At 36.1% G+C, this 17,191-nt stretch overlaps 3 protein-coding genes across 5 annotated transcripts in view; 2 read left to right on the forward strand and 1 right to left on the reverse strand.

The window, feature by feature from the left end:
* The window catches only part of LOC128025239 (WW domain-containing adapter protein with coiled-coil-like), a 29,852-nt gene extending 18,172 nt beyond the window's left edge, over positions 1-11,680 (reverse strand). The window contains exons 1-4 of the mRNA XM_052611381.1: positions 11,410-11,680; positions 11,196-11,229; positions 10,230-10,416; positions 3,728-3,819 (exon numbers count right to left, since the gene is read on the reverse strand). Coding sequence (XP_052467341.1) covers positions 3,728-3,819; positions 10,230-10,416; positions 11,196-11,229; positions 11,410-11,450 — 354 coding nt within the window. The 5' untranslated portion in view covers positions 11,451-11,680. The remainder of the gene's footprint in view (positions 1-3,727; positions 3,820-10,229; positions 10,417-11,195; positions 11,230-11,409) is intronic.
* Positions 1-17,191, forward strand: part of LOC128025236 (actin filament-associated protein 1-like) — a 319,996-nt gene that overhangs the window by 201,441 nt on the left and 101,364 nt on the right. The window lies entirely within an intron of this gene.
* Positions 1-17,191, forward strand: part of LOC128025244 (ras-related protein Rab-18-B) — a 285,505-nt gene that overhangs the window by 153,950 nt on the left and 114,364 nt on the right. The gene's annotated exons all lie outside the window — the stretch shown is intronic.

The following is a 17,191-nucleotide window of genomic DNA, read 5'->3' on the forward strand; positions in this document are numbered from 1 at the left end:
TTGGATTCCCTTTAAGCTATAATGGTGATGGCAAGAGAGTGGTGGATAAAAAAACAACGGTATGTCGCATCTGCAACACGACAGGGTACACCAGCGGGAATACAAAAAAAAAAAAAAAAAAAAAAAAAACACCAGCGGGAATACTTGAAACATGTCAACTCATTTACGCTGACATCACCTTATTGTGTCAGTATCTGGGAAAAGACGAAAAAAAGGAGAAACATGCACGCAACAAACTATCCCTGCAGCACACCGGTATTATAGCTTACAGGGAATCCAAAGTGCACCCAAACACTAGACCTGTTGGTTATTGTAGGATCTTATATTTCTGGTCTGTTAAATGCATTAGACATTTTGCAACGAGCCTTCAGCGCGTACTGAGTGAGCGAGCGCCTTAGAGGCCGTTCACATATCGCGCCTAAAAACGCATGGAAAACGCTAAGCGCGTCTTTCTCCTCCTTTCCAAAGTGCTCGGGCATTCTGAAAAGTTGAGATGTTTTTACATTTTGCTGTATCTAAAACGTACCGAACCGAACCGTGACATCAGTGTATTGTATCGAACCGAACCGTGAATTTTGTGAACCGTTACACCCCTAATATATATATATAATATATATATATATATATATATATATATATATATATATATATATATATATATATATATATATATATACACATACATACATACATACATACATACATACACACACACCTTCTCATTCAAGTTCTTTATTTTCATGACTATGAAAATTGTAGTCACACTGAAGGCATCAAGGGCTATTTGACCAAGAGGGAGAGTGATGGGGTGCTGCACCAGATGACCTGGCCTCCACAGTCACCGGACCTGAACCCAATCCAGATGATTTAGGGGTGAGCTGGACCGCAGACTAGTGTTGTCAAAAGACCCGGTGCTTCGGTACCAAGTCAGTACTAAAATGATGAAAATGTGACGGTACCAGGTTTCTTTAAGTACCGGTGGTACCGAGAACCCAGTTCTTGACAGATACAGTGCTATGATTTCCACGAAGCAGAAAATGCAGACGGAATCTCAAAATCCAGTCTTGATAATGAAACTTACATTTTAATATGGACAATCGTGGAATTTGTCAAAGTTAGCATAAATTAATCAAATCTCCATATGGACCAGTATCTGTAAATGTTAAGCTGCAAAAGTGGATTGAAATATGAATCCTGCATGTTCTGCACGTCTCTGTGTGAATGAATGAATAGTTTGTTTACTACAGAGACTGAAACGCGTGAGCTTGCAGTAATTTCAGCATCTGCCGTCTCAATGAGGACATAAATACATAAACAGTCACTTCACAAGCATTTTACCATTTCATTTGGGTAAAACGAGTGCCAAAATAATAGTAGCCCATCAAAATAAAAGTTCATTTGTACATGAAAGACATTGTGCAAGAAATATTACTATTATTTAGTAGAATGTGACACTGCTACTTCTGTTGAATTTTTTTTATAAAACTTTCTTTTTTAAAGAAATAAATCACAATATTTATTCCATGTTTAAATTTTAATGGCAAATCCCCTTTATTTATCAAAAAAAATGTTTACATTTCATTAAATAAGACTGCCTGCCATTGCCCACTACCGGAGAAACTGGTATGTCTTCTACTTGTTCGAAAATGAATTTGAATAATTCTAAATGAACTCCATTATTTTGACAGAAGACAACAAAGAATAATTTACATATAGCATGTTGTTTAAGCGTGGTAAGACTCTCGCTCTCTCTCTCTTTGCATGTGTGAGAAACAGCGCTATCAGTAAAGTGACGGTGAGTCGTGCGCCTTCACAAAGAGTTAACAGAGAATCAAATACATGTGCGCTGTGCGTCCATTGAGATGAACTGAAAAGTTCAGATCGCTTGAAGGAGAGAGAACTCTGAAGCTCAGATGCTGAAATTAATGCAAGCGTCATGCGCTTCAGTCTATGTAGTAAACAAACCCGCACATCTCTGCCATTCATTAATTCACACAGAGACGCGCAGAACACGGATTCATATTTTAAACAACTTTTGCGGCTTAACAATTACAGATACTGGTCCATATGGAGATTTGATTTGATTATTTTATGCTAACTTTGCCAAATTCCATGACTGTCCATATTAAAATGCAAGTTTCATTTTCATGACTGGATTTCGAGATTCCGTCCTCGTTTTCTGCTTCGCGGAAATCATAGAGCAAATTTCAAAGCCACACCCGCCCGCCATCCGCTGATTGTTTTGCTGTCTATGGCGACGCAATGCTTTGCTGATGCGAGCCGCAAAAAAAAGCCATTGTCTGTTCTAGAAAGGATGCAGCAAAGATATTTAATGCTAATGTATGAGGCATAGGTCTACGATGAGTTTAATTTACGATGAGATGCGCTCTAGTTCACAGTGCAGTGCAAGTGAACGTGGCGCGCTGGTGCCTCCTTGTCACGGTTATCATTGTCTGCTTTATTTGCTTTTTATTTATTAAATACATGCAATTGGTTGATGAAACATTCATTAAAATTAAAATTGTACAAAACGAAATTTGTTTTTAAGAAAGGTTTTCTACAAAGCAAAATTTTATGAAGTGGTAGATATCATGTCTGACGATTTACAAAACTTCATTAAGTGGTAAAAACCATGTCTCCCGATATATTGCGTATCTTATGATCCTATCTAAAAAATAAAAATAATTTTTGATAAAAAATTTTTGTAAAAAATATTTTAATGACACGGTTTTGGCGGTTATAGAGTTCTAATGATGGTGTTCAACTATAACCGCCGGTCTCACGGTTATATACTAACCGTCACACCCCTACACACACACACACACACACACACATATATATATATACACATATGAGGAGAGTAATCAAATTTTGTTTCTATGCCATTTCAATACTATAAGTATTTAAATTTGGCTCACCAAAACGATCTTGGATTTATGAAGAGAGCTGGCACAAATATTAGATCCATTCATCAAATATGTCGAAATGAGCTACTTTTCAACATGCTTCACAAAACGACCCCTCAATATGACTATGGATTGGCAGTCTATTTTTAGACTTTTAGACACTGAATTCAATCAAAATTGCATCACTGATGAGAAAAATACCCTGTTTCAAATGTTTTGCAATGCTGTAGTTATTTTTTTTTAAATCACAATTGTACTAAAAAAACCATGTGACATCAAGATTTCAAAACAGTCAATGAATGATGTAATTCTAAAGGCAGCAGAAGCACAGAAATTCCTCTCTCTATTCTGGTAAAGGTACACTGTGCATTGCATACAGCAAGGGGACAGATGGTCTGCACACAGGAGGGTTGCCACACAACCAGACAGCACATTTAACAGCAATACTGAATTTCAGTCAGGGATAATTTTGTTAAATCCAAATAATGGGCCATAAAATAGCATGCCACTTATTAGAAGTCTGAAATATTTAAAGCAGATCTGCCAGGATCAATGTTTTCTATTTTGACTGCATTGATATTAAATTAATGCATCTTAATTGATACTTCCAGTAAGACAGTTATTCAAAATTATGTATGCAAAACTAATAGCACAAATAACTATTAGGCTATTTTAAAATGGTCTGATTTATTCATTGAATAACAGCCTGTTTGTGCCAAAGGGTTACTGGTGTATGTGACTGTGGCCTTGTTGTGTGTGCTGATTGCGGCCTCATTTGAAAATGCAGACTAGTTAGATGACATTGAGACTGTGGTACTTACAGTGTCTGATGATTTGTTGGGATTTGAATGAGAGTTGGTGCTGTGCAGAGAGCTGTGGTTATGGGAGTTCTCTTGAGGGGATATACTGGTCCCTGAAAGATAAAACACACTGAATGTAAACAAACCACTTTTCATTATTTCTTTACATTCCATTGTTCTGCATAACTATAAAACTACATAGACAATAATCCCATAATTCACTGCCATTTCCACTTCCTGCAAATTCATCAAGTATGTATATCAATGATGCTTCTAGCACTTGAGCTATATCATGCTGTACGATGCTGAGACACTTCTGTGCCTTTCTATCAGTTGCTGGCTTAGTTTGATTCATTAGTGATTTCGGTTTGACCTGCACCAACTCCATTACACAGATAATACAAGCTCTCAAAGACTCATCTTACAAGTGTTTGTATTCAATTGATTCAATAAAGAAGAGACTGAGAATGTAAATGAAAGACATATTGTGAAGTGAAGATGAAAAAAAAAATAAAAAAATAAAAGGTCAAATGATTTCTACCACTGACTTGAAATTTATCATCATCAAATGAGTGTTACAGCACTGTTTAAATATCCAGCAGCCAGTTCTTTAAAAAGCACCCAGAAGAGTGCAAACTAAAAGGTCTTACTACAATCTGAAGTAAAAATAAAAAAACAACAACGGTGAAATAGGAGTGTTTTCAGTGATTACTCATTTTGACAAAAATCTAATAATCAGCAGAGCCGGGGAGAGCTGAAGAACAGCGTAATGATTTGATAATACACCAGACTCACACTCCTAAGGAAACATCCGGCAAACTCATAAATCAGTTAACTACCCATAAAAGATTACTCATGGCAAACAAACACATACTAGGCTTTAACTGATGACCAGTTCAGTGAGAATCAGACTATTCTAACACTGTAACATTTAGGTGAGACCCACAGACTGCTGGCTTCCTGTTTACTGCAGGAGTAATATATCTTCTGTGATCTATAACAGTACACTAATAACAAATAATTTCAGAAAACTATAATCACTTCAGATGGAAAAGATTTAATGTAAAAAATAGGTCTAGAAAGTCCCACAGCAAGCACTAAGTGACCTGCAACTACCCCACGCTACACCACAAACCCTCACCAGGGCATTTTATCTGTGTGCTCAGATTGCAGGAAGCCCTTAGGCTACAGATAGTGCTCACTGCCTTGGAGAAGATGGGTCTGATGTGTTCAGTGAACAAAAGTATAAAGTAACTAGGAGCGAACTAGGAAACTCAACCGCCATACTACATCTACGTAAACATTTAAAATCATCTAGATGTACTCCTTAACATGGACAAAGAACACCTTTTGAAGATACATGCACAAAGTGTGCAGGTCTCTCTGACTCGGGAACAAAAGACAAAAATATTTGTTAAATGTTAAATGTTTTTTGTCCAATCAAATCCTCTTTATAAGAGATCGTCCCACCCCTAAATACCACTTGCAGCTGAACAGCATGTAGTGAATCTACGGTGGGGGTAGAGCCCTTTTATATGTCCTAGTCCTACCCATACTTCCTGTGAATAAGAAATACATCTTGAACCACAGCTTTATTTTTAATCCAGAAAAAAAGTGTGAGAAGCTATGACATGCACACACTCAAAAACTAAACTTTGGAGCGGTAGAACAAGTTTGAACTAGCTGCTATTTAGATTAGACTTTACAGAGGAACCGATAACCCTGTTTTCGATTGCTTTTGGTATATATGGCAAAAGTTGAAGAAAGTGCATCATCTTGTTTCATTCTGGTTTTGATCAAATTCATCAGAATGTAATGTATTCAATTAAGCAATTTGTATTCATTTACACCTAAAACTCCATTCTCAATTTGTAAATCGCAAAATCAATCAATTTACCCTATTTTCAGTTTTGTGAATAAAACACTAAAGATTATTTCTCGAGCACCTCCCATACATTAACTGCAACAAGCTCTGTGATGTTACTTTTGATAAACACACTCGGCTTTCAAATTCTGTCAAATTCAAACAATCAATTTCATATACATAAAAAAAAAGTCCATACCTCATTAGCTAAAAAAAAAAAAAAAAAACAAGACCGCTACAAAGAAACATTTAATTAAATGTATATGATATATTGTACATTAATTCATTCATTTTGCCTGCTGGTGATGGTAATGTATAACATGATTAAATCTGTCAAGAGAAATATTTATGACAGCTACTGTATAAATTATTCTATTTCAACAACACATTGGAGTAGAAACGTTATTATATCATAAGAAAGGTGATATAAAAACTGCCGTACGTGCAATTTAAATGTTTGTATAAAATGCATTTGAGTGTTGAATGTTACACAAAATACATAGCAATTGAATGTAATAATTATGGCTCTGTTGTTGATTTTAACTTTTAATATTAGAGTAACGCACCAATTGAGAAGGTTCCCCATGTAGTACACAGAATAAGTTGAGAGATTTTCCTTAAGAAAAATGTTCATGTACCTGAAACATCCAAATGAATCAATATTCCATTGAATCAAGAGCCGAACTGAATCGAAAGCACTATATATATATACACAAGTTGGAAACATGGCTCAGCTGATTTCAGCATTTATGCTTATCGCAAATGCATATTATAACACCAAACTGATTAATTTAACTTCCTTCTTATATGTATAATGTTATCCTATTTAACAGCTTAAATTGCTCTTTAACAAGATACAGGACGTGACCTATATAACAGATCTGGTAAATATGAATGATAGATGCAAAGCTTTTACACCTCCGAGATTCATAAAATGTAGCACTAAAAATAACATTCAATAATGGCACAGAGCCAGGCAACACATCAAGCATATGCTTTTGAAGAATGAAATCCAAGACTTTTTGAAAATAACTTTCTCCTATTTAATGCAACTTGACTTGTCCAACATCTAAATTTTAAACAGGCTAGAATCCCTAGATAAGTGAGATCTGAGACCGTGCACAGCCTGGTGCATTTCAACGTACACTTGTGGTCACTGTTCAGTTAGATGATGCATTTATTTGGTAGCAATCTCTTTATCTACTCGTTATCTAAATAAGAGTAGCAAATCAACATTTAGTGATAAGATTCAACTGCCTTTATACATAGCAGCTGTATATGGTCAAGACATCTTGTTATGCACGTACATGAAAAACAGCAAATTTGCTGAAAAGGAATGACATGGTTTTATCTGAAGTGAAAATAATATCAGGCATTACTAAAAGCATGTTAACTAAAAGATAACAATAGTTTTAATAATCACCACAGCTATAATGATAAAGAAACATAGGAACAAATTGGATTCGTTTACAGTTGATAAACGTTAAAAACAAGTAATCATAACCCACCTGACTTTAACAAGCTCAAACATTTAAAGCAGCAGACAACATAACTGGGAGGTGCTCGAGAAATAAACACTTATAATATACAGAATTGTATCGCTTGTTGGTGTGAATTAGTGTTAATTTTGTCAGATGAGACGACATGAAATATGTTCGTCAGCGACCTTTTTTTTTAAGGGGGGGGGGGGTGAAATGCTATTTCATGCATACTGAGTTATTTACACTGTTAAAGAGTTGGATTCCCATGCTAAACATGGACAAAGTTTCAAAAATTAAGTTGTACATTTGAAGGAGTATTTCTGTTCCAAAAATACTCCTTCTGGTTTGTCACAAGTTTTCGGAAAGTTTTTTTCGAGTATGGCTCTGTGTGACGTTAGATGGAGCGGAATTTCCTTATATGGGTCCTAAGGGCACGTCTGCTGGAAGAGCGCGCGCTCCCGTATAGCGAGGCTGAGCAGCACAGACATTTCACTGATCAGAGCGATTCACTGATCAGAGCGAGAGCGTCGCGAAATGTCACAAAAGGAGTGTGTTTTTGGTTGCCAGGGCAAGACAACCCTGCACAGATTACCAAAGAAAAAACAGCATTAAGGGACCAGTGGATGGAGTTTATTTTTACAGAGCATCAACGGAGTTGTGCAAGTGTTTTTGCTTGTTCCCTGCATTTCGAAGATGCTTGTTTTACAAACAAGGACCAGTTTGACGACGGATTTGCACATCGTTTATTTCTTAAGGATGATGCAATCCCAACGAAAAAGGGTCCCGATCATGTGTTGGAACCGCAGGCGGTGAGTAAAACTGCTTAAAATATCTCTGCCTTCTTGTTAGTGCGTCCCCTCCCATGCCGGAGACCCGGGTTCGAGCCCCGCTCGGAGCAAGTCGTTGCTGCTGCTGCTCTCGTTCAGTTTCAGCCTCGGGATCTGATTCTGGATCATAAATAAATGGCTGAATCTGACTGTTAGCCATGGTTTAGTTTGGATGATGGTTTTTTTTCCTCAAGGTAATGTCACAGCTTCCTTTAATTACTAAGACGAGACGATGACAAGACTGCACCACTGTCCATAAACGCTGACTAAGACTAAATTAACATGCATTATTGTTGACGAAAAAAGATGAGATGAAAATGTTTTGTATAAAATTAAATTAAGATAAAATCTCTCTTCATTTTCGTCTACGATCATCTCTGCTTTTTCATCAGCTGTTACGCCTTCACCTAAAATATTCAGAACGAGTTCGCGGCTTTGCGCTGTTGCTCAAGCTGCGCAGGCTCTTTTATTGTACATGACAGCTTATGTCCAGATGACCGGCCTTTGCATTACAATTAAAAGCAGTATCAATAAAGTACAAAAATTTGATCAGGTTAATCATTAGTTAATGTGTCCCCTAAATCAGAAATTGAAAACCAAACACGTTTAACATCAGCATTCAACAAGTGTATTTTGTCAGGTAATGATGACATTTAAAAAATCTTTGAGATATGTGAAACACTTTTTACTAAAATGTTTATCAGTAATAATCTCAGTAATGTGTTATTAAAAACAAAAACTAGGCTAAAATTAAGACTTTTAGTCGACTAAAACTTAACTAAAATACCTTCAGTTTTCTTTTTACTAAAACGACGAGACTTTTAGTCGACTTAAACTTGACTAACAAAAAAAGATATGTGAATGACTAAATATGACAAACAAGGACATTTAGCACAAGACTAAGACTAAATTAAAAATAAGTGATGAAATTAACACTAGTGTGAATTTGGCTCATTTCATTCAGTGACTTGCAGAAATAAGAAATCATCAATATTAACTTTTGAAGAAGCAAAAGAAATATAAAATTCAATATCCTGAACATTGCATGGATTATTGTTTGTATATCAAATCCGATGATGACAGCAAAACTCAATTAAGCCTGTTTTTGCCAGCCTAACATTGCAACATTCGATCAACCAAAATCATGAGTTTGGAACATGTTTTTTTTTTTTTTTTTATACAGCAAATAGCAGATAGTGTTTTAAGGGTGCATTTGGTGACATTTATGGCACAGACTTAACCCTTTTTTTTTTTACTGAAACCTTGTAAGACGTGGTCTGCTTCTGGGAATTCTTGTACATTAGTTTCATAATGTCAATAACTCAACAGATGGTAAAAATATTCGGTAGTGTGGGTACATTTTATGACCACTGTTTCTATTTACAGCTAATCTTACTGCAAATCAATCTTACATGCTGCATGTATAGAAAGTGTTCAGAGATACTAAGGTTGAGTTTAAAAGGGATAAAGAACCCAAAAATGATAATTCTGTCATCATTTACTCATCCAAACCGGTATGGACTTTTTCATCTGCAGAACAAAGATACTTTGAAAAATGCCCTTTTTCTTATCAATAGTCACCCAACATTCTTCAAAATATCATCCTTTGTGCTCTGCTGTTGGAAAAAAAAATCATACAGGTTCAGACCAACTTCAGGAAGAGTAAATCAGAATTGTAATTTCTTGGTGAACTATCTTACGGATCATACATATGTCTAAATGTTTAACAAACTGAACAAAATCATTCAAAATCATCAAAACTGAAAAAAATATATAACCTCAGAATGTTGCCAATAGCAATAGCATTCAGCAGATCTCGGTAAAATAATTTTGCAGGACAACAGAATATTTGAATGATATGGAAGTCAAGCACAATTTCTTATTTCAGAAATGTGTGGTCTTTTAAGCCTTACTTATTTCTGAACTGTAAAACAGTCTTCAGATGTGGAATGCAAAATAAGTCCCTTTGATGAACTCTTGCTTGTACCTAATCTTATAAGAATAAAATGTATAGAACCTGAACATGAGGAGAGAGAAAAGCACACTGTGCTCCAAGACCAAGCCTTACATTTTCCCGTCTGACGTGGCATTATTCATAAGGTTCGATTAAAGGTTACTAATTGAAGCTGGTGCCATTAACGTAAGTGTGATTTGATTTAATATCTCTTAACCCGAAAGAATGCAATCTGACCACTTACTACAGAATTTATCTAACTAATGTTTACATAGAAACAATTATGGACTAATTAAGACCGTGGTAAGATTTGCGTTATCGATCTAGTCATCAGTATCAGCCTCATATCTGTGGCTCTTATCATAGGATCAGTATGACTCCAGGTCTCCCCTCTTACCTCCTTCTCGCTCTCTCCCCCGGTGTGGATGGATGGCCTTTGCTCTGCCATGGCCGGTGCCATCCATGTGTTTGTTTTCTGGGCTGTCTGATCTCCGCAGCATCTTGCACGGCGGAGTGGTGTCGGTACTGTCACGCATCTTCTCATGTCGGTGATCAGGGTGACTCTTGGATGAGTACTTAAGAGTCTGTCAACACATGACATTCCTACAATGAAATCTGCTGCATAATTATTCTCACTCTCACACGTGCAATGTCCATGAGAGCTGGTTTACAGCTCGTCTACAGTGGTCATTAACTACCTGACCAGCTCATTTGTTAATGGTCTAAGATTGTATACGAGCTATAGACCAGCTAGCAATCATCTAACATACTTAACACGATTATGTTAGTTAGACATACTTTGTATGTCATTGCAAAACTAAGCACAGGAAAGCCTATAAGCATTATTCTCCCAGTCTTACATATTAATAAGCATTTCTTGATGGTCTACATGATAATTAAGCTCGTTTTATTGGGATTTGATCTCACTCACTAGAAACCATAAAGACGACTGTTTATTAAAAAGAAAATCGTACCACTAAATTCGCATTTTACGTATATAACAGTTTCTTTAAAGTAGCATGATTTAGATTATGAGTTAATAATTATAAACGTTATTAGGACAGACATTTCTAAGTAAATCGCTGTGGCACACAGGCCTGATGTAGCAGCTAGCGTGCTAACGTTAGCCTGTTAAAGTCGCTAGCGCTGTGAGCGCTTTTAAAACATGATAAATTCGACGGGCAGGCGACTTATGACAGCACAAATTTATGTTTGCAGTGTAATTTAAATGTGTGTGTCGTTTCAAGCTGGACACTGTGATAACGAGGCACTTTTCGCTGTGTTTTACGCACAGAGGCCTAAATTGCTTCGAAAGCCTGCGCTAGATTTACCCCATTTTTAATCTTATTTGTTTCAGATCTACCTGATAGGGCTGAGAATCCCGTCGGTCGGTGCACCTACAAAATAAAACAAGAAAAAGAGACAGAGGAACAGTTAAAAACAATCTTCACGGATAGTGGCAGAAATTGCAACAGCTGAATCGGCTTCCTTAAGTTTCTACTTATTTTGGTTTGGCTAAAAATGGCGGATTGTCAAAGCGGAGAAGGAAAATCGAAGTATAAAATAGAGTTCTTTACCCATCGCCGAGTCTTGGTTGTTTCCTTGCATACATTACCATCAATGCCGTGTTAGTGTGTGTGAAGTAGATGTGAAAGACGGGCGACTTAGTTTGTATTTGGAGTGGGCTATCGACGACCCGATCGCGTAAATTATTTCAATAGCTCTGGCTATTGGAGTCGCTCTTCGCCTCTGCTAGTCAGTAGAGCGCCCTCGGTCCATCTCCCACTCACACACACACACCGAAACTCTGCCCCTATCTACAGAACAGCGAAGCTCAGCCTTCCTCGCACACCTCAATCCGGCTCATTCCGGCGATCGGTTCGACTCGACTCGGCTACTGTCGGGTCATTTCGGCCACTGTTCGAATCATGAGAAAGGGACCGGATTGAATCTTCGCAGTTTTTTTCTTTTTCTAGTAAAAACACATTGTGCTTGACGTACTTACAGAAAAATCTGATTTAGGTTTCTCACTTCGCGCTTTACTCCAGCTGTTAAGAAATACTGCGTTTCAGTCGTTGGAATTTAAACCCAATACTGACATCTACTGGACATGTTGAGCCAGTGCATGTGCAGCATGTGTGCTGAAGGTCCTGATGCAGTGTGACTCACTGAAACAAACGAGTCTGGGGAATTCTCGGAAAAGAGATATGTGTGCGCACTTTTTGAATGAAACAAGTAACCAGAACATTGTTCAGAACCTTCAGAAGAACAGAGCCTTCTCTTTGGTTGATATATTGGCCTACTGAAAAAAAGAAAGAAAAAAAAACATTAATGGCTCAAATCCCATGTTATAATTTTCTAACATAAAATAAAGTAAGCAGGAATTAGTTTTAATCACATCAGCAGAGGCAGCAGCAATTGCAACCGGTGTTTTTTGTATTTTTATTTTTTTGGTGAGGGTGGGGTGTTTATGTCTCATGAGTCTTTCCACCTTTAGAGGTGATTTGTGTTTGGTTTTCTATGCAAATTCTGTGCCAACTCTTCCAAATGTGATGGAGAGTGTGTGGACAGCATTTGGTATGCAGGTCAGGCATATTTTCAGTTGCATTAAAATCTGAGTTATTCCAGATTTCAAATCCTGTCAAGTCACATTTATTTGTATAGTGCTTTATAATCAGTATAGATTGTTTCAAAGCTGCTTCTCAAGAGGTAAAAAGGAAACTAAAAAGTTAAAATGCAAGCAAAGAATATTCAAATATGAAATTTCTTCAATTTCATCTCGAAAGCAGTTCTACAGAATATAACTGTAATTAATCAGCTCAGTGTATTTCAGTGTTGATTCAATTTCAATTTAGTTGAAACATTTAATTTAGCTATAAAGCTGCTCAAGAGAGGACAATGGTATCTTTATTCATCTCAGGTCAGTTCAATGTTGATTCAGTTTAGTTAAATGAAATTGTTGATGTTGCAAAGTTTATAGCTATCAAAACAAACTAAATTCAGCTGTAAAGCCAGCCCAAAAGAAGACAATAAAGTCATTATTCAGCTCCCTTTAGGTCGATGTTGATTTAGTTCATATCATTGTGTCAGTGTTGCAAAGTCAATTATGAAATGTCTAATAGGCAGCTCACTTCAATTGTTTTGTTCTCACATGATAATGTTAGTACAGTCATATCAATAATTATCCAGTTCAGTTCAATTGTTTTGTTCCCAAATGATAATGTAAGTACAGTCAAATCAATCATTTTTCATCGATGTTAATTATTTTAAGCCACCTAAAACATTAAACCAAAGCCTTTGCTTGTGCTTTGGGTCATTCTGTGCTTTTAAAGGCCAAAGATCTTTGCTTTGAGATCCTCCAGAATAAGCTTTCAGGCTTTGTGTCGTGGTTACATGGGTACATGTTTATAACATAATGCTGCTGTTTCCCATCTCTCCCAGTATGACAAAACAAGTGTTTGTTGTTGTTGTTGTTTGTTTGTTTGTTTGTTTTTTCTGCAATGGATGGCATTCATGATTTGGCTAGAGCTTTTCAAGCAGCATCTTGGTCTTCATGTTGGCCAAAACAGATATGCACTGTTCACAGTTGGGAGTCCTGAGTCATCTTCATCAAGTTATTGTATAATTAAGTCATTAACCAGAGGTGAATTTAAATGGACACATTAAGTACTATGCAAATTAATTTATTTTAATAACTGCATTTCATTTCCACTCATTTGAACTCTTTCCACTCATTTTAACATTGTAGAGAGGACTGGGAAGAAAAATCCCATATGTGTTTTGATTTGACATAAGATATTATGGACTCTATTCATGATCAGATGATAAGATTTTAGAAAAAATATGATTTCATTACAACGATTATTGCAAATTTATTAAATAAAGCTATAAATTATATAAGAGATATCTACAAGGTTTTTGGACTCTGTTAACACTATGAAAAATGCTTTACCTCTCAGCTTTCAATATGAGCGTTAGTTCGCTTTTTGAAGACACACTGTTTATTCTAACAATGAAAGCAGGTGCATCAGCACACTGATTGTTTGTGCTCTTTATCCTATAGATAAAGCACAGTTGGTGCCTTTTTACATTTTCCAGAATCAGTTCTCTCATTTACCTGTGCAATAGTGCTGCAAGTCACACTATTACTAATATAGGCTGTTCTAAAATATCAACAATAAACCTGTGATCTTTAATTAATTAGAATAGAACTGTTCACCCATTGAATAGTTCACGCACAATTGAAAATTTGCTGAAAGATCTGATGAAAGAACTATAGCCTACAAAGGCTCAGATTAGAAGAGTCATGGAAAAGCCATGCAAACTGAACTTTGAATTAATATTCAACATTTTATGAGACTTAATTAGATGCGAGGATAAAAACGAACCCCTGCAGTTTGGAGTAGTTTAGTATGATTGATTCTTCAGAGGGTTTTGCTTTATGTGCTGAGAATCACTCATATTTTTTATTTGAACCAACAAAAATAACAGCGTAAAAAAATATATTACATTTGCTGAAAATGTACTTGCCCTCAGGCAATCCAAAATGTAGAGGAGTTTGTTTCTTCATCTGAACAGATTTTGAGAAATTCTGCATTACATCAGTTGTTCACCAGTGATACAGTAGAGAATGGGTGCCGTCGGAATGAGAGGTCAAACAGTTGATAAAAACATCATAATAATCCACAAGTAATCTACACCACTGCAGATAACATCTTGTGAAATGAAAAAACTGTTCTGTCAAACAAATCCGGCATTAAAGTTTTGAAGTTTAAACCAACACTTCTGTCCTAAATACAAGCCCACAATCCATTATAATATAATAACATAATAATATCCCTCGTTTTCCTCATTAACATTAAAATCCACTGACATATTTATTTAGAAATGTCTTGGGCTGTTTTTGCATGTAAATGGTGATGATCTGTGCATAGTTCTCTCTTGATTCAGATGAGTTTTTTTTTTTTTTTTTTTTTTTTTTACCACCAAATAAAGCAATATTGTGAAAAGAGGACACATATTTTTGCGGGAAGCAAGAGTTTGAAGTGAAAAATGTCTTGATGGATTTGTTTATTAGAAACAGATTTTCACTTCACAAGACATTGATGGACTGGAGTTGTAAGGAATACTTGTGGATTACTGTTGCTTTTATCGGCTGTTTGGACTCTCAATATGACAGCAGCCATTTCATTTCACTGGATCCATTGGTAAAGAAGTGATGCAAGGCTACATTTAAGAAACTCTCTTCTGATGAAGAAACATAATTTACATTTTTGATGGCCTAATGATTGGATAAAGTTTTTTTCACGTTTTTTCCCACTTAAATACTTTGTTGGTCTAAATAAGACATTCCTATGTCCCATGAAGAATCAGTCATACTAAACTGCACCGTTTACACCATTAAAACCATTTTAACTAAGCCTTTGCTTCTTGTGCTTAGATAACCAAAGCCAGTGATGATTGGTTTAGCAAATTGTAATTGGGTGTACTGTTATATTATTATTTGTTTTAATTTAATTTCAATATAATGTAATGGTTGAACTTGAATTATAGTAATTAACTGTCAATGTCGTACAGTTTAGAGCAAATGTTTTCAATCTTTTATGTCGACCACGAGGGGGCGCTGTAGTAATAGTTCTTAATATAATGGTGTTGTTTCCTAATTGCTAAAGTGTTAAATGGACATTTTGTATTAGCCTGTTTTGGCCTATTCTCAGTGTTTGAAGTGGCAAACAATTCTTTCTTTCTTACTCACCACTGTCTATAACATTTCAATAGTTCTTTGTTCTGAACAGATCAACTGAACATTTGCAGCCATGAAGCGTTCTCCAATTTAAACTTGTCAAACCAGTCTGCGATATAAATTATCTCACACAAGAAAAACAACGAGAGAGACAGCAAGGAATAGCGTGTCGAGGCGGATCAAGTAAAGCTACTAGAGGTAGAAGGCAACATATTCAAATAGAATAAACCTGGCGGTCATGTGCTCTAGAACAGGAAAGACAGGTGTTCTCTCGTCTGAACTCCCAGAAAGGAACGATTAATTAATTCCTGGAAATTATCCATTAGAAAAGAACAAATTTATTCAGCAAAATTTGTTTTATTATGATTTATTTACGTATGCGCTATCTTCCTGTAGACCTCTTATAGTAAAGCATAATTTCGTAGAATAAGGGCAGGTGTGGCATATGATTGATTATGTGACCACCAATCATATTTTAGGATTACATTTTAATCCCGCCTTTCTTTGGCTAACTGTCCAATCAAGAAACAGATTACTTCAGCTCGTCTGCCTCTTTGAACGTAGATTGTACGACGAGGCGTTTTGCATGGAATGGGGAACAGTTTGGACGCGAAGAGCTACTCAAAGCCTGGGATATTTTACTCAATTAATATTATTATTTTTTATTTTTGCCTTTTGAAAGCAGAGTAGAGGCAACTTTTTTTCTCGAAGTGCCTGCCCAAGAAGCCAAAGGCGTCTTACTGGACTTCCCGAACACAACACACAACCCGAGTGAGTAGCGTAATAACTTATTTATCTTCTGGGGACCGCGAGCAAAACATTTAACGCGTTGTTTATACAAAACCGTGACTAAGAATCGTAAATGTTTAGTATTTGACGGCAGTGTCAAAAGAAGTTATTTTGAAAACTCGAGTATTGACTTCTTTCGTTGTTTTTGTGTGTCCTGTTTTGCTCTAGCCAACGGTCGGCTGCACTTGACAGCGCGAGCTCTCCGGGTCAAGTGCATCCGATCGTTGAGCTAAACTTGACAAACAAAACAATGAAACGAGCCTACTATCCTCGAGGCATGGAAGCGATCTGCTTTATTTCAGCAGATAGTGTTGACGAGGAGCTAGACACCGGCATCAACTGGTGGGTTCAAACTCGTCAGTAATCGTAACTGTTAGGGTTGGCTTGACATGCTCAATGAAGTATAATAAAGTGAATGTGTATCAGATCGTTTATTTAATTTCACCAAGTGCTGCTGCTTCTGGGTTGACAGTAGTGAAGCCATGTGCTGGTCTCCGCTCTTTTGTTGTGAGACAAATTAGGTATGTTAGATAAACTATTATGTAACATAAGCTGTTACTTTAAATACTTGAATACATTGTCATAGTTTTCTTTCTCTAAATGTGGATATGTATTTATTTAATAATGTTTGTAAATGTTCATAAATGTAATTCTCCCCCTCTAAATTATTTACATGAACACCAAAATTACACACAATTTTAAAATTGTGTATTTATTTTAATTAAGTTTCTTTATTTTTATGTATGTGTCTTACCATATTCCCTTGTAATATAAATACATTTTATACTCCAATGAGAATAAATGTTATAGTCTAGATTGTATGTTTT

Source organism: Carassius gibelio, chromosome A12 (assembly GCF_023724105.1).
Source record: "Carassius gibelio isolate Cgi1373 ecotype wild population from Czech Republic chromosome A12, carGib1.2-hapl.c, whole genome shotgun sequence".
Classification (NCBI taxonomy): Eukaryota; Metazoa; Chordata; class Actinopteri; order Cypriniformes; family Cyprinidae; genus Carassius; species Carassius gibelio.